At 47.6% G+C, this 26,215-nt stretch overlaps 1 protein-coding gene across 5 annotated transcripts in view; it reads right to left on the minus strand.

Annotated features, from left to right (window-relative positions):
* APLP2 (amyloid beta precursor like protein 2) overlaps nt 1-26,215 on the minus strand; it is a 341,040-nt gene that overhangs the window by 78,046 nt on the left and 236,779 nt on the right. For all 5 annotated transcript variants that reach the window (XM_033919055.1, XM_033919054.1, XM_033919052.1 and 2 more), the window contains one exon: nt 16,124-16,198. In XM_033919055.1, coding sequence (XP_033774946.1) covers nt 16,124-16,198 — 75 coding nt within the window. The remainder of the gene's footprint in view (nt 1-16,123; nt 16,199-26,215) is intronic.

Here is a 26,215-nt window from a genome sequence, read left to right on the forward strand (position 1 = left end):
GTGCAGCACTACCATGAACTACTGTGAATGTTTTAATTGTTAACTGCTTAGTTATAGGCGGTTTAGAAATTTTAGAAATAAATAATACTTAGTATGGCTTTCCCATTCACAAATAAACAGTACTTGGTATATCTAAGTTGCATTCTAAGTGGCAGAGCTACTACTTTAAGATCACCGCAGATGTTCCAGTTGTACTTTGTGTAATGGATATGCTTTAACAGTAGTTCCATGTTTTCATATGTTTCTTTCATGTGTGCAGCATAGCCAATAGTATCAACAGGAAGACAATGCCATTGTGTAACAAAACAGCCCTGAGGCTTAACACCGACGAATCAATAAAATTAAAAAAAAAAAAAAAAAAAGCCACCACTCCTGTAGGTCATGCATACAACCCAAAGCTGTGAACAACCCTTCAATATCTATGCAGATATAGAGGCTTTCAGCATGTGTAAAGAAATTTGTTAAATTGTCTTGGAAGCTTCGAAAGACAGAAATTTTTGTACATGGCAAGAGCAAACACCATCGCCTTTTCATGATATTGACAGGAATAGGGGTTCAACTGATTACTCATAATTGGAAAAACCATGATAGGATTAATTTTACTTTTTGGTGAGTAACTGTGTGTACTACTATAAGTATGAAAGGATGATGGCGGAACGTTGGGGGAATAATAAGTCCTTTAATGATGTATGGAGTACATTGACTAATTTTATTGCATTATAATCAGGGTTATGTTTCTTTCTTTCTTTTTGTTCATTAGAGTCAGAGTGGAGGGGAAACGTATTTTAAGGAGTTAAATTATTTCATTATAATAGTGAAATCATATCATATGTATTATTGCTTTAATAATTAAAATAAGAAGGGGAGAAAATGATTGCTTAATGCAGTGTTTTTCAACCTTTTTTGGGCAAAGGCACACTTGTTTCATGAAAAAAATCACGAGGCACACCACCATTAGAAAATGTTAAAAAATTTAACTCTGTGCCTATATTGACTATATATAAAGTAATTCTCTTGAATAGGAATCAAATAAACACAAAGAAAGTATTTTATAATGCTGCCACCGCCAACAACACCGTTGGCGGCGGTGGCACTCAAGTGGCTAAAGAGCCGCAGTTTGCCGGCCTAGGGACAACACTGGAGGGTGACCAGCTGTGCACCCCCTTGGGACGTAAACCCGGGGTGGGGCAGACTGCCCCCCCCCCACCCTGGTATGCCACTATCTGTACCTCACTCCCTCCCTATGACCAAAAATTCTCCTTTCTTCTATTCCCCGTGTACACAACCATCTCTTTCCCTCCCTTCCTCTCTCCAAAGTCCATGCCTTCCGTGTCCAAACACTCATTCCCTCCCCCACCTCAGCATCTCTTTCCCTCCCTTCCTCTCTCCCAAGTCCATTTCTTCTGTGTCCAAAAACGCATTCTCTCCCCCACCTCAGCATCTCTTTCCCTCCCTTCCTCTCTCCCTCCCTTCCTCTCTCCCAAGTCCATTTCTTCTGTGTCCAAAAACGCATTCCCTCCCCCACCTCAGCATCTCTTTCCCTCCCTTCCTCTCTCCCAAGTCCATGCCTTCTGTGTCCAAAAACCCATTCCCTCCCCCACCTCAGCATCTCGTTCCCTCCCTTCCTCTCTCCCTCCCTTCCTCTCTCCCAAGTCCATTTCTTCTGTGTCCAAAAACGCATTCCCTCCCCCACCTCAGCATCTCTTTCCCTCCCTTCCTCTCTCCCTCCCTTCCTCTCTCCCAAGTCCATTTCTTCTGTGTCCAAAAACGCATTCCCTCCCCCACCTCAGCATCTCTTTCCCTCCCTTCCTCTCTCCCAAGTCCATGCCTTCTGTGTCCAAAAACCCATTCCCTCCCCCACCTCAGCATCTCGTTCCCTCCCTTCCTCTCTCCCTCCCTTCCTCTCTCCCAAGTCCATTTCTTCTGTGTCCAAAAACGCATTCCCTCCCCCACCTCAGCATCTCTTTCCCTCCCTTCCTCTCTCCCAAGTCCATGCCTTCTGTGTCCAAAAACCCATTCCCTCCCCCACCTCAGCATCTCTTTCCCTCCCTTCCTCTCTCCCAAGTCCATGCCTTCTGTGTCCAAAAACCCATTCCCTCCCCCACCTCAGCATCTCTTTCCCTCCCTTCCTCTCTCCCAAGTTCATGCCTTGTGTCCAAAACGCACTCCCTCCCCCCTTTTGTGTTCCGTGTTTGCCTCCCAGCCCATCTTTGCAACTTTCTCAGCAAAACGAAGCTCAAGCCGCGAGGTTTGTCTTCTGCTTCCTGTCTGCCCTGCCGCACACAAATAGCCGAACGGAAGTATTCTCCGACGTCAGCGCTGACGTCGGAGGGCAGGCTTTGCTTAAGCCCTCCCTCCGACGTCAGCGCTGACATCGGGGAACGCTTGCGATCGGCTATATGTTAGCTGCAGGGCAGGCAGGAACAGAAGACGAGCCTCGCGGTTCGAGTTGTATTGAACTCCGCGGGTCCCCCGTCCAGCTCTCTCCTGTCCACGTGGGGCGGACCGCCCCTCTCCCTAGACTGGTGGTACTGCCCTGATGGCGGCCCTGACCGTACGGCACACCAGGCAACATCTCGCGGCACACTAGTGTGCCGCGGAACAGCGGTTGAAAAACACTGGCTTAATGTATTAATTGTATAGTTAATAGTGTGTTTCCATGTAGTTTGTATGATTTATCGTTTGTATCGCACTATCAAAGTTTAAAAATCAATAAAGATAAAAAAAAAAGCAAGCACCATCCCTGCAGTCTTGAACCCAATAATTCTGCTTTTGACAAACATAAGTCCCTAACCATGTTGTTTAATACTGACTGTTATAAGATGAGGCTCACCACACATACATGGGTCAAAATCAGGATTACTGTCAGTGCTTGGCTGGTGCACTGCAGACTCTTCGTCAGTTTCACTTAAGCTCCATTTCTCTGGTGGCTTCGATACCAGAAAACTGTCATCATGAGGCACTAGTCTCATGGCTAAAGGAAAATTGGGGTATTCAATTGATTTCTTATTTTTACCAGAAAAACCAGATACATTTGTCAGACAGCAGTAATAGTCTGTCAAGTGATCCTTCTGTTCTCACCATATCACTGGGATAGCAAATGGTATAGACTTCCAGATTGTCTATCACCAATCTTGCAACCGAAGTACAGCTCATATGCTTTCTTAATGCATCTTTGAGACTTTAAGTGTGTATTCACCATAAATATACAGAGTGTATTACAGCTGTTGCATCAGCGGCGAGACATTTCTGCCGTAACAAATCATCCTATAGCAATTAATAATTAACTGGCTTACTAATTAAATTACTTACATAGACAAAACTATGCCTTGAAGCATCAAAATACACCCGAATTGACCAACACATAATGAAGATTATCCCTGTATGCGAACTGCTTTTATATAGCCTTTTCAGGCAGTATCTATCACATCCATGTACAAGCATGCCCAGGTTGCATCATTTCCATGGATGTTATGCAACCTGCCCTGAATGCACGCTTGGACATGCCCACACTATATCCAGCAAGGTATAACAAGCAATAGGCCTATATTAAGAATCAGGCTAAGAATTAATTGCATAAGCCTGAACGTATAACAAGAAATTGTAAAAATATACATTTTTGTTAAAACGGTATGCGATACATAATTTTAAATGTGATTTTCATGATCAGCAGCCAAAAATCTATAAAATACACCCAAAAGTGCTTTAGGAAAATGTTGCAAGGAATAGCCCAGGACCATGCTAGAATTTTTAGTGCTGGCCATGGCAGTAAGAACTCCGATGCTTCCTGATAGAGGGCAAGATCCTGTTTCATCCTGTTTGTTCATGCAGTACATGGACACTTGGTTGCCTGTTCAAATGAGCACTACTTGATTGAGAGGCAGTCCTGAAAAGTGCATACAGCATTTCAGATTGCTCTTAAGCTTGAGAAGATTGATGTGGAAAGTTATCTTTTGAGAACTCCAATTGCTCCGAGTATGGAGGCCATCCAGGTGGGCTCCCCAGCTGAACATGGACATATCTGTTGTTACTTACTTCTGATGTGGTGAAATATGGAATAGAAGGCCTCTGAAAAGACTGGTCGATGACTTCTACCACATTGAAGGGACTGATGAAGTTGTGAGGTTACTTGTATTGTTTGGGAAAGTGTTCTGGTGTACTGAGAACATTGGTTTGAGAGTGTCTATTGAGATTCCCCGAGATGCAGCTGGGCAAATGGTTACATTAACCATATATACCATATGACCCAAGAGAGCATCATTTGACGTGCAGTTATGCGTTGAAGGGAGGAGACCTTCTGTCTTATTTGCATAAGTGTATTGTCTTTTGAGGCAGAAAAGCCCGAGATTGTGTTGTATTCAGAAGTGCTCCTATGAACTCGAGACTGACTTGGTTGTTCAGAAGAATTTGTCGTAATTGACTACAAATCCCAGAAGTTCCAAGAGACGTATTTTTGAATGTATGATCCGGTGAGCTCGTTGAGGGGATGAGGATTGATCATCTAGTCGTCTAGATAAGGGAAAACATTAAAGCTGTATGAGCGAAGAGTTGTCGCTACTACAACTAATCATTTCATGAACATTCTTGGTGCTAATGCCAGACCAAATGAAAGTACCCTATACTGGAAGTGGCATGTTCCCACTTGAAAGCTAATATATTTTCTGTGAGCTAGGTGGATGGGAATGAGTGTGTAGGCTTCTTTGAGGTATAGAGAGCATAACCAGTCGTTCCTCTCTAAGAGAGGTAATAGGGTTCTTAGAGAGACCATTTGAAATTTCCCTTTCACCAAGTATTTGTTGAGAGCACAAAGCACCAAAGTATTTAGTGAGAATACAAAGGTCCAGGATTGGACAGAGGATTCCAGTCTTTTTTGGTATGAAGAAATACTTTTGAGAAGAATCCTTAGCCATCCTCCTGAAGAATTACTTCTATGGAATTGAGCTGGAAGAGGGCTGAGAACTCTTGTTGAACGACAGCCTTTGATGGAAGGTGAAAGAGGGCTCTCTTGGAGTATGGTCTGGAGGTTTCTTTTGGAGATTATTTGTTATGAGGGCCCAACACTGATGGAAATGAACAACACAACCTCCTATAGGAAAAGTGTGAAGGAGCGGTTGGAGAGTGATGGCTAAGCTCTGTAGGAGAAAATTAAAAAGACTGCTGAGATTTTTGGTGAGACTTGAGATTGTGACTTTTGTGACCGCTGTTGTCTTGGATGTCTCTGAACAAGAGCTACAGGGGAGGATTATATCTATGTTTAACTCTGCTCTACTATCAGGCTTGTTCTCCACAAAAATGGGCCACATTGCCTTGTCACCTATTCTGAAAAAAGCCAATCTCGACCCCTCCCTACCATCAAACTACCGTCCCATAGCAAATATCCCTCTACTTACCAAACTTCTAGAAACCATAGTTGCTACCCAGCTCTCCTCCTATCTCGAGAGATTCTCCATTCTTCACCCCTACCAACATGGCTTCAGACCCTGCTTTAGCACTGAATCCCTCCTAGTTTCCCTAATTTCAAAGGTACAACAACTACACTCACGTAACAAATTCGCTGTCCTACTACAATTCGATCTTTCTGCTGCTTTTGATGTCGTCCATCACGACATACTACTTTACCAACTTTCCAAGATTGGAATCGACTCCACCGTCCTAATGTGGTTCTCAAACTTCTTACGCTCCCGTTCCTACACCGTCAACACAAATGGCACCATGTCCACTCCTTGGACTCCATCTTGCGGTGTCCCTCAAGGATCACCCCTTTCCCCTATTCTCTTTAACATCTACATGTCCTCCCTGAAACTCTTTCAACTATCCCCCCTGGAAACAATCTACACTTATGCAGATGACATCCTTGTCCTCCTTGAGACTGACCAGAACCTCACCAATCTCTACGAAAACATTACAGCTTGCATAATGAGACTCCGTGCCTGGTCCCTCTCAGTACAGATGAAACTAAACAAATATAAAACAAAACTACTCTGGCTCGGCCCAAAATTCGAACACCTGCTCACACTTTTCACACTACCCACAAGCGATACACTACAGCTCGAGTTCTCATGCAAGGTCCTTGGTATCACTATTGATTCCTCTCTCTCCCTCAATGACCACCTCAACTCCTTGGCAAAATCATGCTTTTTCAGCCTTCACATGCTGAGGAAAGCTAGATCCTACTTCAGCCAACAACACTTTGCCATCCTTGTCCAATCCATCATCCTCTCCAAACTAGATTACTGCAACGCCATCTACTTAAATCTATCAAAAAAAAGTATTCTAAGACTCCAGCTAATCCAGAATACTGCAGCCAAACTGATCTTCTCAAAACGCAAGTCTGACCATGCCTCCCCACTCCTTGCCAAACTTCATTGGCTCCCAATAATCTCCAGAATCCATTTCAAATGTTCCTGCCTGGCTTTCAAGATCATTCACGGAATCCTGCCTCCTCTTATCCCACTGTCTTTCAACTCCTCCAGTCCCGACTCCTCCAGAATTGCCCAAAGGCTTAAACTAGCCTTCCCCTCTCCACACGGCATCCACTATTCAGGCAAACTGGGAAAATCCCTTCTCTTCAAAATCACAGGTCTTTGGAACGACCTCACCACCCCGCTGCGGAACCTGAGCTCCCTTCAGTTATTCCGCGAACAACTGAAAACCTGGCTTTTCAGCAAATTGTAGCTCTATCCTTCCCCCCTTTCTCTCCCCCCTTCTACACATAAGTTCATGTAATCCTTTTTCTTCTTCTCTACCCACTATTTTAAGTTCTTGTAAACCGTGTCGAGCTCCATTCTCATGGAGATGATGCGGTATATAAACTTAAGGTTTAGATTAGATTAGATTAGAGTAATATAATGGGTATTTAGGATTATAAAATTGCCTTTCTGATTGAGGCTTACATGTCTTTGCAGAAGATAATGTAGTCATGAAATTTTCATGCTTTTTTATTTTCTGGGTTGTCTCCTCTTATCTTTTCTCCAAATAATTCATCTTCCAAACGGGGAATATTGGCCAAGCGCTCCTGAATGTTGGCATGCTTGACTGGAAAATGCTGGCATACGTGAGGTGACATTGAAGGTGTCAGACAGAATGTGTCAAGTACTTTTGTGTTTCCAGGAGATTATTAGAAATGTGTTGGAATGTGCTCAAATGACATCAGGAATGTATTGCCCACACGGAGCTAACTTTTGAACAAGTTGTTTCATACAGAAAGTCATATAAAAGTTGTAGCTGAGGATTCTACTTGTTAACAAAAGACCAAATTTATCTAGGGTTCTGCCCTCTCTGCCAGGAATACTGGCGTGTATATTCTTGAGCTGCTGGCTTTTTTCAAAGCAGACTCCACTAGAAGAGATTGATGCTGCAATTGAGGCTTATTGAATCCTGAACAAGGCTGAATCATGTATGAAGGTCCAGCTTACATGGAGCCACTGGGACTAAAAGAAGTGTCTTCCAATTTTTAAACATGTCCTCCCTTCATGAGGTTATGGAACAGGAGCTTAAGGCAATCTTTTGGCCACTTTATAATCCAAGGCATCAAATAGTTCTGCTCTAAGCTCAGATTCAGATTCCATTTTTATGGGAAGAACCTTTCCCATCTGCCCGATGAATTTTGTGAAAAATTTTCAGGAGGAGACCTTCTCCGTTGTGATGGTAGAGAAGGATATCACTTGATACCATAGGACTTCAGCAGACAGCTTTGGATAATCAGAGGAGGCAAGTCAGGTCAGAGTCATATTCCTTGATTTTTGTTCTGGAGATGGATGACACCGAGATGGACGACGTGGAGAATGTCGATGAGGTGTAGAACAACAACTTTGGCATCAAGAATTATTCTGAGATGGTTTTGATGAATGTCAATGTTTACTCAAGGAATGTTTGAACCGTGAAGTGGAACTACAGTCCCTCAACACAGATTGCTGTTCGTGGGGTGTACAAGATCGAGCTCTCAATGACAAGTGGGAGCAATGGACTAAGCCGGTACTTTAGGCATCATAGCCAGTGCTTGAACCTGATGTTATTGGAGCATTTCAGCCAATTCCCTCTGCACCAGCTCTTTAATTTGATCTTGTAGGGATGGTATTGGTACCGTGGCAGTCATCAATACGTACAGATGGTGCAGGCTGCTTTGGGTATTGAGTCATTGGTGAACTTGATGAAGAGGCAAGCCTTGGAGGAGACACTTCTTAGGACAACAATCTTGCCTCAATGTATTGACGCTTGGAATGCGTCGATGGTGTAGAAGCCTGAGAATATGCTGATGCATGTTTCAATGGGGAAGAGTGCATATGCTTCTTAGTCTTTTTAGCTGGCTCCCCCAATGGAGACAAGTAGATCTTGGGGGTCAATGTTTGGACCAGTACCAATGCTAAAGTTGGTCTCTATATACCGGCTATTTGAGGTTTTCGTATTGAAGCTGAATAGCTTTCAGTGATTTCATCTGCAGAGTACAACAGTGGGAGCAGGACTCAGGATGGTGGGCAGGACAAAGGCACTGAACATATCAGTTATGCAATCAGTAGCTGAAATGGTCCAGTTACACTAACTGCATAACTTGAAGCCACTGGGTGGCTTGGAAATCAGGGGAAACACCTCCGACGCAAGGTCAAAGGACTCCATGGTAGTTGAGTAGATGCAAACCTTAAAAAATGCTGACACTCCCAACCTGAAAAACAGGCTGAGGTGCCCAAAGGCCTGAAAAGAAAAGAAAAACGGTGGAAAAGGGAAATTTCTTCCTACTGTGAAAAAAATGAAAGCAATTTTATGCCAAAAATGTACGATAAAATAATAAATGGGAAGGTAATAAACTTCAAAAGGTTTAATGCACTTGGAGGTACTCCAAGAACACAGCTTCTCAGTTACGCAGAAAACTGAGAACTGATGGTCCTGCAAGCCGACGTCAGGCGGGTAGGCATGGACACATGCTTATGCATGGTATGAGCAGTCTCGAGACTTTGAAAATTTTTTAAAGTGACAGTACACTTTACCACTGTCCATTGCAGGCTCCGTGGATGATGTCACCCACATGTGAGAATATGCTGCCTGCTTGTCCTAGAATAATGTTTTTATGTTAAGATGTTTGTTTTGATTATGCCCCTCCACACATTTTAAGTCCGTTTTGGGCCTAGGGCACTAATCACCCAAAGTCCATTCTAAAAATATACATCCACTTTTTTTTTTTAATTGTCTACTTCTACATCCAGCCGTTTGATCATCCAGACCGCTAGTACGTCTATCTTTGTACTACATTCTCATCCCAAAAATTGTCCAAGTCCCAAATGCCTAGAACAAGACCAGCAAAGTAATGGACTGGCCACCCAGACATGGAAACAGAGTAGTGGGGCACCTTACAGAGCACTGCTGTGAACGTCACAAAAAGGGTGCCACAAACATCTCACCACAACTCCCTTGCAGGTCATGGTGAGCCCCCCAAAATCCACTGTACCCACCTATCTACAACCCCAGTAGCACTTATGGCTGCAGGTGGAATCTATATGGTAGTACAGTAGAGTTTGGGGTACTCACATTTTCCACCATGAATGCAGTGGTTAGAGTGGCGTATGGGCCTAGGTCCTCCTCTCTATGGAATAAGCCCCCCCCCCCCACAAAGACTACTTAAGTCACCTCTGTGCAGCTCTACTAGGCTTTCCTATGCCAGATGCTGATGTTCTGGAGGCAGGTATGTACGTTTTTAATTATTTATTACTAAATTTTCTAGACCGCCTATGACTAAGTGGTTAACAAATAAAACATTCACAATGGTTCAGAAAAACAGTACAATTACAACATACTTTCAACTACAGTACAATCATTAATAGCATAAATGATAACGTCAAAAACTAGAGGTTGGGGGGGGGGGTCAGTGATCCCTGGGGGAGTGTGTGGGGGTCTTTACTTTGTGTCTTTAGTGGTTATCTGGTCACTTTGGATACCTTTTGGACACTTAGACTTGTTTTAGATTGCCTAAGTCACAATGCATAAATTCCATCTCAGCAGTATCGTCAAACTTTCGATTATCCCTACGATACGACTAAGTCTAGGTCGGCCAGCCCACATCCTGCCCACTTTCCACCTTAACCACTCCTCCAAAAACGCCTCTTTCTGCTCTGGGCGTACAGTGGGATTAGGAGGCCTAAAAAGTTTCTGGATGTGTCTAAAACCCCGTTTTGATCATCAGCACTTGGACAACTTGTCTTTTTGATCGTCCAAGTGCCGACTTGGTGGAATTTTAGACGTATTTCTGTTTTGATTATTATGAGCCCGATAGTTTTTTAAATGAAGGTACTTGCTTCATTCAATTGTAACTGTTACAACAATCAAATTTATGCATTTTAGCACCAACAATACTGATGATTCAGAAGTTTCTGGGTACAAATTAAGAAAACAAAGCTGTGTTGTATATGAAAAAAATATGAATAAAACATTTAAAGTTTGGTCTCAGAATGAAGTATACTGTATAGGCTTAGAATTGTTTTCTTTAATAAGCACTATACAGTGAAGTGATATAGGTGTTACTTTTATATGATATGAATGATATACTGTAGTTAGTTGATATAAGATATTTTGTAAGGATTATTTAGATTCAAATTACGCATCAGCAATTTTCATTTATTGTAAACGAACTGATATATATAAAATCTTTTGTAATCTGCCTAAAACTTTGAAACAATGTATTGGAAATTGTGTGCAATCAATCTAAAGAATGTTTACATCAGATAGAAATGATTTAAAATGGACTTTTCATATACTGTAAATGATCTGTATTGGTTGTAAAATCTACCTAGTACTCTGTGGTTAAGCTGAATATAAATGTCCATTTTAAATTAAAGAACCCAGTAATTGGGACTGTTTCAGATCATATAATAATAATAACAACAGTTTATATACCGCAGGACCGTGAAGTTCAATGCGGTTTACAATGAATTAGAAAGATTCTACAAATTGAATGGAACATTCATAGTTAGAGCAGTGGCGTACCTAGGGGGGGGGCGGGGGGGGCGGGCCGCCCCGGGTACCAGCCCTAAGGGGGTGTTCCCAGCCTTGCCGTTCAGTCCCCCGCCACCCCCGAAGGACCGCTCGCCCCCCTGGCCTCCCCGCACCACCTATGAACAGCCGCAGCAGGATCGCGAAGTCAGCGTCAGCATCCCTGCGCTGCTTCCTACGACGCGAACCCGCCCCTCCTCTGACGTCAGAGGAGGGGCGGGACCGTGGCGCAGGAAGCAGCAGGGATCGCTGACGCTGACTTCGCGATCCTGCTGCGGCTGTTCATAGGTGGTGCGGGGAGGCCAGGGGGGCGAGCGGTCCTTCGGGGGTGGCGGGGGACTGAACGGCAAGGCCGGGAACACCCCCTTAGGGCTGGTACCCGACGCTGACTTCGCGATCCTGCTGCGGCTGTTCATAGGTGGTGCGGGGAGGCCAGGGGGGCGAGCGGTCCTTCGGGGTGGGTCGGGGCATCAGGCCTTCAGGGTAGGGCGGGCGGGCAGGCAAGCAGGCTTTCAAGGGGGAGGGGGGTGACAGGCAGGCAGGCAGGCCTTCAAGGGGGGACAGGCCTTCGGGGGGGGTGCAGACATTCAAGGGGTGCAGGCCTTCAAGGGGGGCAGGCAGGCCTTCAGGGGGGTGCAGACCTTCGGGGGGGGGTGTAGGCCTTTGGGGGGGTGCAGACCTTCAAGGGGGTGCAGGCCTTCAAGGGGGGAAAGGCAGGCAGGCCTTCAAGGGGGGGTGCAGGCCTTCAAGGGGGGGTGCAGGCCTTCAAGGGGGGTGCAGGCCTTCAAGGGGGGAAAGGCAGGCAGGCCTTCAAGGGGGGGACAGGCCTACAAGGGGGGGGGACAGGCCTACAAGGGGGGGGACAGGCCTACAAGGGGGGGGACAGGCCTTCAAGGGGGGGTGCAGGCCTTCAAGGGGGGGTGCAGGCCTTCAAGGGGGGTGCAGGCCTTCAAGGGGGAGACAGGCCTTCAAGGGGGGGAAAGGCAGGCAGGCAGGCCTTAAAGGGGGGACAGGCCTACGGGTGCAGGCCTTCAAGGGGGAGACAGGCCTTCAAGGGGGGGAAAGGCAGGCAGGCAGGCCTTAAAGGGGGGACAGGCCTACAAGGGGGTGGGACAGGCCTTCAAGGGGGGGACAGGCCTTCGGGGGGGTGCAGACCTTCAAGGGAGTGCAGGCCTTCGGGGGGGGTGCAGTCCTTCAGGGGTGGGGTTTAGGCCTTCAGAGGGGGACAGACCTTCGGGTGGGAGGTAAAGTCCTTCGGGAGGTGCAGGTCTTCAGGGGTGGGGTGTAGCCCTTCGGAGGGGGGACAGACCTTCGGGGGAGGGGGGTCCTGGTGTAAAAGTACACAGAGGGAGAGAGGGAAGGGGGGGTTCAAAGATACATGCATATGCCAGACTTTGGGGGTTAGAAATAATGGGTCTAAAAACAGAGGAGTGGGAGAGAGATGGTGCTTAATGGGATTTAGGGAGGGAAGGAACAGAAAGGGAGAGAACTTGGAAACAGGGGATGGTGTGGAGGGGGGATAGAGATACTGGATAGGAGGATAGTTGGGAACAGAAAGGGAGAGATGGTGGATCCTGGGGTGGTGGGGAGTTGAGAAAAGGTGAATCTGTGGATGGAGACAAAAAAAAGGAAAGATGCCAGATCTCCGGGAGAGGGAAGGGAAACGGAAGGGGAGAACAGAGATGGCAGACGGATGGTTAGCACGGAGAAAGGAGACCCTGGCAAGCAAGACAACAAGAGCCTGGGACCAACAAGATTTGAATATTGATCAGAGAACAAAAGGTAGAAAAAATAATTTTATTTTCTGTTTTGTGATTACAATATGTTAGATTTGAAAAGTGTACATGAGACAGCTTGAAATGGGAACTTTTCTATTTTTGTGAATGGCAAGGCTGAGTTCAGTTAAAATATATGCTTTATAAGAAAATATAATAATGTGTTTTATAAAGTTTATAAGCATTGCTGGCATACTCGGTGAGGTGTTCCTAGTGTTGGTGGTGGTGGTAGCATGTCAGTGTGTTGAGAGGAAGAGGTAGTCTGGGAAATTCTGCTGAGCAAACTCTGGGCCCATTTCCACCCCCAGTTAGTCCACTCCACTCAACTGGTTCACACACTGAGTGGGTCTTTGGGTGTTATTTCTGGGTAGTTGTTTTAGAATCTCTTCCAGTGGTTTGTCAGTATCTCCTTCTGGTCCAAGGAAGGAAACTTTGTCAACCTTAGCATTGACCTTCAGAATATGTTTGTAACAGCGCTGCTTGTGTGGCATTAGGCTATGTAGTGATCGAAAGAAAAAAACAGACCTTTGCACATTTTTGCACTATATGGTGGGTGTATGAGGAGATTCATTTCCTGCACAGTTAAGTCCATTTTTTCTACTGAATAATAGTATAGGTACAATGAAAGTAAATAGCAAAAATGTTTGAGTAGATAATTAAGGAAATCTTTTTCATATTGCTTGCTTATGGACTGGGAAAAAAGACTGTTCAAGCAAATGTCTCCAGAACTGCTTTAATGGAAAAATGTGATTTTTTTTTTTTTTAAGTACTTTGTGAAATTTATTGTTGTTGTGAAATTTATTGTTATACTTTGTTTAAACTTAAAAAGCGGTGTCATTAACAGTGAATCTAATCGAAAAATCGATTCAACAGGGTGAATCGGATCGAATGAAATATTTTTCTCTGAATCGGGCAGCACTATTGGCTACCATGAGAATGGGCTACTGGGCATGATGGACCATTGGTGTGACCCAGTTAGGCTATTCTTATGTTATGTTCTCATCTGTAGGGGCCTTTGTTTTCACTTCTTATTTTAATGTATTTTTTTCCTGGGAACTTATCAGTGTTTTTTTATAATGGGAACAAAAATGGAAGAGAATTAATGTGTGTGGAATGGGGGGGGGTAACTAATTTCTTCAGCTAAATAATTCAATCCACTTCAAACAGACATAGGAGAACTCACGCACCATTCACACACCCTCCAACCAAAAACGTCAAAAGAAAAAAACTGTTCGACAACCTCCTAGCCATTCGAGCTGCAACACTTGACCCCCAACTCTACAACCTATTGACCTCGACCACAAACTACAAAACCTTAAAAAAAGAAATAAAAAACCTTCTATTAAAAAAACACATAAAACCAAACTAACATAATCAGAACTGTCCCAAGCATCACCTGCAACTACTCCATATGTACTTCTGATGTCATGACAATTCAGACATAATTTATGTTATGTTATGTTTGGAATAATGGTTACATAAATGAGGTTCAATAAAAGAAAATTTTCTGTGGGAGCATTTGTTGGAACTTCTGTTATCCTGATTTCTTCTATCTGTGGGCTTTCTTTAGCTAACCTACTTATCTGGGGCTTTCCACTTCTGCAGCTGCCCTTTTCACGGTCCACTTTGCGCTTGCACTCTCTGGGGAGGGGGGGTTGGGTCTGGGCTTGGTGGGGTAGGTGTGTCTGGTAGTTTTGTCTGGGTGGTGGCTGGGTGTTTCTTGGGTGCTTGTTGTGCGGATTGGTGTGTCTGGTGAGCGGTCTGGGTGTTGTTGCTTGTGGGGGTTTTTTTTCATTATAAAATATGGCTGAGGGTCTAGTCCGGCTTATTATTCTTGTGGGTTCTGGGGTGGGATTTGTTTGCTTGCCCCAAGTTTTGGCCTTTTGTTGTGTATTGCTATGCCTCTCATTGGCAATTTTCTCTTGGGAGAGGCTTGTTCATGCTTGTTGTTGCTGTTACTCTCATTCTGTGTTCTTTTTGATAATGTATAAGTTTCTGTACAGACCATGGTTGCTTGTCTGGACCTTTTGCCATTCTCAATAAAAATACTTTGGAAAAAAAAAAAAAAAGAAAATTTTCACTGCCTGTTTCTATTCTGACCATTTATTCCATTTCATGGTTATTGCAAAAAAAGAAAAAAAAAAAATTTTACATGGGGGGGGGGGGGGTGTCAAAAAATGATGGGCCCCGGGTGCCACATACCCTAGGTACGCCACTGAGTTAGAGATTGGTGGTTAACAGTTTACAAGATCAGATTTGGGGGTGGGATTGTGATGGGGTCTATTGTCCAGATTCGTTACCTAGGTATTTCGAGAACAGGTATGTTTTTAGGTGTTTCCTAAATTCACCATAGTTGTTTGTGTGTGTAATTAGTTTTTCCAGGTCTTTGCCCCATAAGGCTGCTTGATACAATAGAAGTTGTTGATGGTGTCTCTTAAATTTGCATCCTCTAGCCGGTGGGGAAACGAACTTCAGGTGTGTTCTTCTCTTATGTCTATTGGTTGAGAAGGAGAAGAGGTCAGTTATATATTTAGGGGCTGTTATATATTTAGGGGCAGTTATATATACTGATGCTGTCAAATGAAATTTATTTTGCTTGCTTGGCATTTGATAAGTTATTTGAACTTTCAGCACTATGTTGGAATATTTATTCAAAAACTAGTTTCTGGACTGCATACTTTGTTAGACCAGTAGAGGAGTGGAGTCCATCTCATTCACAATAGTACAGTTCCTGAAAATGTTTGCGAACTGCAAAATCGTGAATGAAACATTGAGAATGGGAAAATTGAGTATGGGAAAATAGAGGTTAGGGTCCAGCAGAACACGCTGCACCTCAAAACTGCAGAAAGTAAACAATGGATCCTATTGGGAAAATATGGTTAGGTTCCTGAATGGGACAGCACTTGAAGTACCTGTAAATCACTCTCCAGATGCCTGGGTGGGGGGGGGGGGGGGCCATAACTGGAAGCAGCCTGACTTTGTAGAGGAGGTGAAAGTGAAGGCAAAAAAGCAGGGTTTTTTACGCGCCATCTGCAAATATACGAACACAGAGGTGCAAATGGGGAATATTGGTTGCAATTGTGGATAGGTGAAATTGCGCATTGTGAATGCGTGAATAACGAGAGCAGGCTAAAACAGGATACAGGCATGCACATTCATAAGTCATGCTTCAGAAAGGCAGGCAGGATTTGGCATTATTATCAATATTTCAACAGGAGCAACAGGTTAGGTGACTTATTGCTACGTTGAAAGAATGTAGAAGCTGGAATTAGACAATAAGAAATGTGGAGCTGCTCTGAGGCTAAATTGGTGACTGATTAAATCAAAATAAACACTAAGTATTATGCAATGTGCAGCTCCTTGAGCCTTACCTGAATGAGAGCTTGCCTTTCAGCCTTTAGCAAGTTCTTAGATTGCTCCTCAGCTTCCTCCCACTCTTTCTTTACCTAATTAGAAAAATAGATTGGATATGAAGAAAAACCATAATTTATTTTTTTTTAAAAAAGGACAAAAAGCTTATAATGAAAGATTAGGTTCTTACTTAGATAATCTTTTTTCTGTTTATCTTCTCAGGAGTCTGTACATTAGGTATTCAATCCATTTCCATGAATCGGGTTTTGCAGAAGTGTGTCGCTCAACTTTCAGCACCTCCCATATCACCCCATGGTCCCTCTCCCTTCCCAGCACATATGGCTCCTTCTGATTTCTAATCCCCAAATGCATTATTGTGCACTTCTTTGCATTGAATTTTAGTTGACAGCTATTAGACCATTCTTCTAACTTTTGCAGTACCTTTTTAATGTTTTCTACGCTCTCTTTTGTGTCTACTCTGTTACAAATCTTGGTATTATCTGCAAAAAGGCAAACCTTTCCTTCTAACCCTTTCCTTCAGTTCATTTCAAAGCAATTGATCTCAACTGGAATAAAATACAAAGGAGGGGGGGTACAGGGAACTTCCCCACAGACATCATACAATTCTGTTCTGCTCTGCAACTTAGAAAAAAAAAAAGAATTATCAACAGGAATTAATAACATAGCAGCAAAGGAGCCAGAGGCTGAGCAATTAACTTACTTGTACAGGATTTCTTTATGCTTAGTCATTTGGCTGACAGGATAAGAGCTCCAGGCCTGGAATCTAGAAATATCCAAGGCAGAAAGCAGGTGAAACAGGATATACTGAGGACGGGCTGTACAGACTCCTGAGAAGATTAACAGATAAAGCAATGTTACTTAGCGTAACAGTTGTTATCCAGGGGCAGCAGCAGCTATTCTCACTAATGGGTGACGTGATCCAACGGAGCCCCGATGCGGACGCCTCACAAGCAGTCTTGCTTGAAGAAACTCGAAGTTTTGAGTCGTCCACGCATGCGCGAGTGCCTTGGGATGTGAGAATAGCTGCCTGCTGTCCCTGGATAACAACTGTTACGGTAAGTAACATTGCTTTATCCCAGGATAAGCAGGCAGGTATTCTCACTAATGGGTAACCTCCAAGCTAACCATAATGGGATGGTGGGAGTGTTGGCAACTTAGCAGAATAAATTTTGCAATACTGTTTGGCCAAACTGTCCATCCCGTCTGGAAAAAGTATTCAAACAATAATGAGAAGTAAAGGTATGAACCGAGGACCAAGTGGCAACTTTACAAATCTTCTCAATTGGTGTTGATCTGAGGAAAGCTACAGAAGCTGCCATAGTTCTGACTTTATGGGCTGTGACTTTACTGTGAAGGGGTAATCCAGCCTGGGCATAGCAGAATGAGATACAAGCTGCCATCCAGTTGGAGATGGTGCGCTTAGATATAGGACGCCCCAACTTGTTCGGATCAAAGGGGATGAAAATTTGGGGAGCAGTTCTGTGAGGTTTGGTGCGTTCAAGGTAGAAAGCCAAAGCACGCTTACAGTCCAGAGTATGAAGAGCTGATCCTCCAGGATGAGAATGAGGCTTCGGGAAGAACACTGGAAGAACAATGGATTGGTTGAGATGAAATTCTGAGACAACTTTAGGGAGGAATTTCGGATGAGTGCAGAGGACCACCTTGTCATGATGGAATACTGTAAAAGGCGGATCCGCAACCAAGGCTTGGAGCTCACTGACTCGGCAAGCAGAAGTGAGGCCAATGAGAAACATCACTTTCCAACTGAGATACTTCAGATGAGCCTTGTGAAGAGGTTTAAATGGAGGTTTCATGAGCTGTGAAAGAACAACATTGAGGTCCCAAACCACTAGAGGCGGTTTGAGAGGGGGATTGACATGAAAAAGTCCTTTCATGAATCTGGAAACCACAGGATGAGCAGAAAGAGGTTTCCCTTGAAGAGGCTGATGGAAAGCAGCAATTCCACTGAGATGGACTTGAGGCCAGACTGAGACAGGTGCAAAAGATAGTCCAAAACCAAAGACAAGGAGGAGTGTTGAGGCTCCTGATGATGAGAAAAACACCAAACAGAAAATCTAGTCCATTTTTGGTGATAGCATTGCCTAGTAGCAGGCTTCCGTGAAGCTTCCAGGACATCCCTCACCAGTTGAGAAAACTGTAGATGGGTTATATGTTGAGAGGAACCAAGCTGTCAGGTGTAGAGACCGCAGGTTGGGATGAAGCAGAAATCCTTGATGCTGTGTAAGTAGCAAGGGAAAAGCTGGCAGAAGGTATGGCTCCCTGGTGCTGAGTTGAAGTAGAAGGGAGTACCAAGGTTGTCTGGGCCACTGTGGAGCAATTAGAATCCTGGTGGCGTGGTCTGACTTCAGCTTGACTAGGGTCTTTTGAATGAGAGGAAATGGAGGAAACGCATATAGAAAGAGATTCGTCCAGTCCAGAAGGAATGCATCTGTCTCAAGGCGGTGAGAAGTGTAGATCCTGGAGCATAACTGAGGCAGTTTGAAGTTGTGGGGGGCTGCAAAGAGGTCTATCTGAGGCATTCCCAACAGAGAGAAGATGTGATGAAGGGGCATGGAGTGGAGAGTCCACTCGTGAGGTTGCCGAAGACGACTCAAATTGTCCGATAAAGCATTGTCCGCCCCTTGGATGTAGACAACTTTGAGGAAGGTGTTGTTGCGAATCGCCCAATATAAACTTTCAGAGTTTCCTGGCAGAGTGAGGCCGATCCCGTTCCTCCCTGCTTGTAGACATAGTACATGGCGACTTGGTTGTCTGTGTGAATGAGGACAACTTTGTCGTGAAGCAGATGTTGGAAAGCATTGAGGGCATTGAAAATCGCCCTGAGTTCCAGGAGATTGATGTGGCACTGGCGGTCCGTGCTGGTCCAATAACCCCGAGTGCGGAGACATTCCAGATGAGCTCCCCAAGCATAAGTCGAAGAGTCGGTCGTGAGAACTTTCTGATTGGGTGGGGCGTGTGAAACAGTAAACCTCTGGATAGATTGGAGGGGAGCATCCACCAGTGAAGAGACTGTTGCAGAGCAGGAGTGACCTGGATGTGTCGAGACAGAGGGTCGGATACCTGCGTCCACTGAGGAATCCTGAGGTGAAGTCTGGAAAAAGGAGTCACGTGAACTGTAGAGGCCATGTGGCCTAGAAGAACCATCATGTGTCTCGCCGAGATGGACGGACGAGAGGACACTGAGCAACAGAGATGGAGGAGAGCTTCCAGGCGTGGAGGAGGAAGGTATGCTCTGAGTTGGGTAGTATCCAGAACTGCTCCGATGAAGGGAAGAGTCTGGGAAGGCTGTAGATGGGATTTTGGGAAGTTTATCTCGAACCCCAGATGATGCAGTAGCCAAATCGTCTTCTGGGTCACGAGGACGACTCCCTGAGACGTGGAATCCTTGATGAGCCAGTCGTCCAGGTAGGGGAACACCTGGAGACCATGGTTCCAGAGCGCTGCAGCCACCACTACCAGGCACTTGGTGAAGACTCTGAGTGACGAGGCCAGGCCAAAAGGAAGCACTCAGTATTGAAGATGAAGATGTCCCACCCTGAATCTGAAGTATTGGCGTGAGGCCGGATGAATGGGAATGTGAGTGTAGGCCTCCTTGAGATCCAGAGAGCATAACCAGTCATTCTGCTCAAGGAGGGGATACAGGGATGGCAGGGTCAACATGCGAAACTTCTCTTTGACCAGAAACTTGTTGAGCACCCTGAGATCCAAAATGGGTCGCAGATCGCCCGTCTTCTTCGGAACAAGGAAGTACTGGGAGTAAAAACCCTTGTTCTGTTGACACACAGGAACCGGCTCGACAGCTCCGAGCTGTAATAAAGCCTGAGCTTCCTGAAGAAGAAGGGCGGTCTGGGCCAAGTTGGAAGGATACTCTCTTGGAGGATGTTCCGGGGGGATTCAATCGAACTGGAGAGAGTATCTGAAATGAAAACTAGTCAGCCTGCTTGTCACTACAACAAAGGAGTTACATATCATCTCTAGGACACCCACTGCAAAACCAAACCTGATCTATTACATATATGCAGACGACATCTCCATCCTAATCCCAGTGAACAGCATAACAAATGAAACCTCAAAATACATTACTCATATAATGACCGAAAAGCACAGTTACTTACCGTAACAGGTGTTATCCAGGGACAGCAGGCATATATTCTCACATGTGGGTGACGTCATCTACGGAGCCCCAGCGCGGACAGCTTTTCAAGCAAACTTGCTAGAAGTTTCAAGTTTGCACACTGCACCACGCATGTGCCTGCTTCCTCGCCCACTAGAGGGCGCGTTCCACCTCGTGGTCCTCAGTTCCATCACTAGCAAAGAAGCCATCCCCGGGGAGGCGGGTGGGTTGTGAGAATATATGCCTGCTGTCCCTGGATAACACCTGTTACGGTAAGTAACTGTGCTTTATCCCAGGACAAGCAGGCATGATATTCTCACATGTGGGTGACCTCCAAGCCAACCAAAAAAGGGCAGGTGGGAGGATGGCAATTTATGAAAACAGATTTCGTAACACCGACTGGCCAAACCGGCCATCGCTTCTGGACAAAGTGTCCAGGCAATAGTGGGAGGTGAACGTATGAACCGAAGACCAAGTGGCAGCTTTACAAATGTCCTCCATAGGAGTAGATCGGAGGAAAGCAACCGAAGCTGCCATCGCTCGGACCTTATGCCCCGTGACACGCCCCGAGAGCGGGAGACCAGCCTGAGCGTAGCAAAAAGAAATGCAAGCAGCCAACCAGTTGGACAAGGTGCGCTTGGAAACCAGATGTCCTAGACGATTAGGATCAAAGGACAAAAACAATTGAGGAACCTTCCGATGAGACTTGGTACGTTGGAGATAAAATGCCAACGCCCTCTTACAGTCAAGAGAATGGAGCGCCGTCTCGCCAGGATGGGAGTGGGGCTTAGGAAAAAACACAGGAAGGACAATGGACTGATTCAAGTGGAAATCCGATACAATCTTTGGCAAAAATTTTGGGTGTGTGCGCAAAACCACCTTGTCATGATGGAACACCGTGAAAGGTGGATCCGCAACCAAAGCTTGCAACTCACTAACTCTTCGAGCCGATGTGAGAGCAATCAGAAAAACCACCTTCCAAGTAAGGAATTTGAGAAGAGATACGTCCATAGGCTCAAAGGGAGGTTTCATCAGTTGAGCCAGGACAACATTCAAATCCCAAACAATAGGAGGAGGCTTCAGAGGGGGACAAACATTGATTAGCCCCTTCATGAACCGTTGCACCATAGGGTGAAGCGAAAGAGCACGACCATCCAAGTGCCGGTGATAAGCTGAAATGGCACTGAGATGTACCCGGACAGATGTCGTCTTCAGGCCTGAATTAGACAAATGCAACAAGTAGTCTAAAACCGAAGACACCGGGACTGAATCAGGAGTCAGTTGACGCGAGGAACACCAAGACGAAAATCTGGTCCACTTTTGGGAATAACAAAGCCTGGTCGAGACCTTGCGCGAGGCCTCTAAAACGTCCCTCACTGACTGAGAAACCTGGATCGAAGTGAAGGGGAAAGGAACCAAGCAGTCAGGTGCAAGGACTGAAGATTGGGATGCAACAGCGAACCCCGACTCTGAGATAGCAGAGAGGGAAACACAGGCAGAAGCAGAGGTTCCCTGACACTGAGTTGAAGAAGCAGGGAGAACCAATGCTGACGAGGCCATCGAGGCGCAATGAGAATCATCGTGGCCGTGGATGACTTGAGACGCACCAACGTCCTCATGATCAAGGGAAAAGGAGGAAACGCATAGAGGAACCTCCCCCCCCAATCCAGAAGGAAGGCATCCGCCTCCAGACGGTCCGGGGAGTACATCCGTGAACAATATAGGGGTAGTTTGCGAGTCTCCGAGGAGGCAAACAGATCCACTTGCGGAGTCCCCCAGCGGTCGAAGACCTCGCGCAGGACTCTGGAGTGGAGAGACCACTCGTGCGGCTGAAGAAGCCGACTGAGCTTGTCTGCCAAGCAGTTTTGGTCTCCCTGGATATAGACCGCCTGTAGGAAGATGTTTCGGGAGATTGCCCACTCCCAAAGGCGAAGTGCCTCCCTGCAGAGGGGCCAAGAGCCCGTCCCACCTTGCTTGTTGACATAATACATCGCTACCTGGTTGTCCGTGCGAACCAGGACTACCTGATCGCGAAGGAGGTGGTCGAACGCCCGAACCGCCATATAAATGGCTCGAAGTTCGAGCACATTGATGTGACAGCGACGGTCCTCCGACGACCACAGACCCTGGGTCCGTAGTCCGTCCAGATGGGCCCCCCACGCATACTCCGAAGAGTCCGTGGTCAGGACCTTGCGAAAGGGAGGGGCCAGAAACAGCAACCCCCCGGACAAATTGGAAGAGTCGGTCCACCAACGGAGCGATCTTTTCAAAGAAGGAGTGACCGTAATGAGACGAGACACCGGATCGCAATCCTGACGCCACTGGGAGGCCAGGGTCCACTGAGAGATTCTCAGGTGCAGTCTGGCAAACGGGGTGACGTGGACCGTCGATGCCATGTGGCCCAGAAGCATCATCATGCGCTGAGCCGATACCACCTGAAGCTGCGAAACCAACCGCCCCAGCCGAACCAAGGCCGCCAAACGAAGCTGCGGGAGGTACGCACGTCGGCGCACAGTGTCCAGCACTGCGCCTATAAATTGAAGGGACTGGGCCGGCTGTAACTGCGACTTGGGAAAATTCACCTCGAATCCCAGTCGTTGAAGGAAGGCTATAGACTGTCGGGTCGCTGAGATAACCCCCTCCCTGGTCGTGCTTTTGATCAGCCAATCGTCCAGGTAGGGGAAAACCTGAAGCCCACGAGTTCTCAGGGCCGCCGCGACCACGACCATGCACTTCGTGAAGACTCGAGGGGACGAGGCCAGGCCGAAGGGCAGGACCCTGTACTGAAGGTGCAAGTCTCCCACCTGGAACCTCAAAAACTTCCTGAAGGCGGGATGCACCGGAACATGAGTATATGCCTCCTTCAGGTCGAGGGAGCACATCCAGTCCCCCTCCTCCAAGAGAGGGTATAGAACCGGGAGAGACAACATTCGAAACTTCTCCCGGACCAAGAATTTGTTGAGCTTCCTGAGGTCCAGAATGGGGCGTAGGTCCCCGGTCTTTTTCGGGACCAGAAAGTAGCGGGAGTAAAACCCGGTCCCCCGCTGATCTGCGGGAACCGGTTCGACCGCTCGAAGCTTCAAGAGGGCCCGGGCCTCGGCCAACAGGATGGGAAGCTGGCCCCGATTGCAAGTGGACGGTCCCGGAGGCATATCCGGTGGCGCAGACAACAAGTTGAGAGAGTAGCCCTCGGAGACGGTCCGGAGCACCCAGGCGTCTGATGTTATTTCGGTCCAGGCTGGATAAAAGGACCGAAGGCGCCCCCCTATAGGGAGGGATTCCTGAGCAGTCGCGGAGGGGAACCTGCCCCATCCGCTCAGGCCGTCAAAAAGAAAGCGCGGGCTTGGAAGGGCCCTGCGCCGGGGCTTGCGTTTGTCCCCCTCTGCCCCTCTGAGCCTGTCGTCTAGGCGGTGGTCTAGCAAAAGCCGGGGTAGACTTTTGGGGGTACCGCCTCGGGGGAGGACGGAAGGGTTTCTGCGGCGGAGGTCTAGGCTTGGGCCGGACCAAGGAAGCCAACGAGCGCTCCTGCTCAGACAACCTCTTGGTCGCCGCCTCTAATGACTCGTCGAACAATTCGGACCCCACACAAGGCAAATCTGCAAGTCGGTCCTGCAGGTTTGGGTCCATGTCGAGGGTGCGAAGCCAGGCCAGACGGCGCATGGCCACCGCGAAGGCCGACACCCTCGAAACCAGCTCAAATGCGTCGTACAAGGCATGAAACAAGTACAACCGCAGTTGAGACAGGTTGGACATGAATTTATCAAAACCAGCCTTCTGGGAGTCCGGAAGGGAGTCACGAAACTGAGGGAGGTCCTTCACCATGCCCCGGAGATAGGAGGAAAAAGTGAAGGCATAATTTAGCACCCTGGTGGCCATCAGGGAGTTGGAATAAAGGCGACGGCCAAACTTGTCGAGGGTCCGCCCCTCCCTACCAGGTGGAACCGCCGCAGAAACCCGGGAGGGCTGTGACTTCTTAAGGGCAGACTCCACCAGCAAAGACTGGTGAGAGAGCTGCGCCTTGTCGAACCCCTTAGCCGGCACCGTCCTGTATTTGCCTTCCATCTTGGACGGGACTGACGGGACTGTAAGGGGGTTTGACAAATTTTTTAACCAAGTCTGCAGGAGGACCCTATTGTATGGGAGCCGAGGAGCCTCCCTAGGCGGAGTTGGAAGGTCCTGCTCCTCAAGGAACTCCTTGGAATATTGGGATCCCACCGAGAGATCCAACCCGAGAGCCTTGGCCATGTCCTGCACAAATACCGAAAATGAGGACGGCCTAGCGGGCGGAGAAGGAGATCTCGACTTTCTCGCCGAGGACACAGGGGAGGCCTCGTGTGAATAATACAAGGGATCTCTCCCTGACCCCGATCCCCACGAAGTCCTCTCCACAGGCCTCGAGGGGGTAGGAGAATGAGTCCGCCTCGACGAGGCCCGGGGCGAGGACCCCGGGGTCCGGGGGACGAGAGCCCCCTCCCGCTTCCTCGGCGAGGAAGAACGGGACACCCCTCGTGCCGGGGAGCGGAGAAGCTTTGGATTGTCTATGCGCAACTCCGACACCCGCAACGCCTCGCCTCCGATCGGGGAAGACCGACCGCGCCCGCGAGGAGAACCCCGTGAGCGCTTCGGCTTCCTCGGCCGGCGCCTCGACCGAGTTCGAGTCGAGGGCGAAGACCCCCGGGAGGACCTCGAGGAAGACGACGAGGAAAGGCGGCGCACCCGACGCATCCTGTCCCGGGGCCGCACGCTACGCTCCGGCGGATCCCCCGAGGTCGATGGTAAGACCGAGGTCGAGGCGGGCGGAGCCTCGACAGCCGAGACCGAGGTCAAAGGGGCCCCGGTCTCGGAGGTCGAGGGAGCCCCGGTACCCGAGGCCGAGGTCACCGAGGCAACAGCCGCCGGGGTCGAAGCCCGTTGCAGCTGTTCCAGGGCCCCCGACAGCTCCGATGAAATGAGCGCTCTTAGGAGGTCCTGGAAGGCCGGGATCCCGACGAAAGTCGGGAGGTCCGAATCCGGGGCATGCTCCCTGGAGGGCGACCTCGGTCTCGAGTGTTCCCTCGGGGCGTGCGCGGGCGGAGCCCGAGGCGGGGCCGAGGACGACCCACCCGCCTTGGTCGAGGCAGAGGACGGCTTCTTTACAGACCCTGTAGGGGATGGAAAGGAGGACTTACCCGAGGCAGTCTTCGTTCCCGAGGTCGACTTGGACGTCGAAGGGCGAGGAGAAGCCGAGGGCCCCGAGGTTGTCGAGGCCGAGGTCGAGGCCGGGGCCGAAGCCGAGGCCGACGTCGAGGCCTTTACCACGGGGTCCGCCACAAATAACTCAGCCATTCTAGCCCTCCTGCGACGGAGAGCCCTGGGCTGAAAGGTGGAACAACGATCGCACGAGGTCGTAGGGTGTTCCGGGCCTAGACAAATGATGCACCACCGGTGGGGGTCTGTAATGGAGAGCAGTCTCTCGCACCGGCTGCACTTTTTGAAGCCCGTCACAGGACGGGACATCAACGTAGACACAGGCCGGGAACGATCGACGTCCCGCGGCCACGGCTTCCGGGAGCCCCCGGAGCCCAAGGAAAAGAAAAATATTTTTTTTTTTTTTTTTTAAACGAAGAAAAGAATAACAAGACACGAAAAACGAAAAGCACAGCGACCGAAAAAACAGACGCGGTGTCAGGAAGCAGGCGACAAAAAGATTTGTTGGAGCTCACAATCCACAGGCTTACTGGCTCCGAGGAAAAAAATGAACTGAGGACCACGAGGTGGAACGCGCCCTCTAGTGGGCGAGGAAGCAGGCACATGCGTGGTGCAGTGTGCAAACTTGAAACTTCTAGCAAGTTTGCTTGAAAAGCTGTCCGCGCTGGGGCTCCGTAGATGACGTCACCCACATGTGAGAATATCATGCCTGCTTGTCCTGGGATAATAGAACATTGGACAAGCAACTTCAAACTGAAACTCAACATAG

The sequence above is a fragment of the Geotrypetes seraphini genome, chromosome 13, assembly GCF_902459505.1.
Source record: "Geotrypetes seraphini chromosome 13, aGeoSer1.1, whole genome shotgun sequence".
NCBI lineage: Eukaryota > Metazoa > Chordata > Amphibia > Gymnophiona > Dermophiidae > Geotrypetes > Geotrypetes seraphini.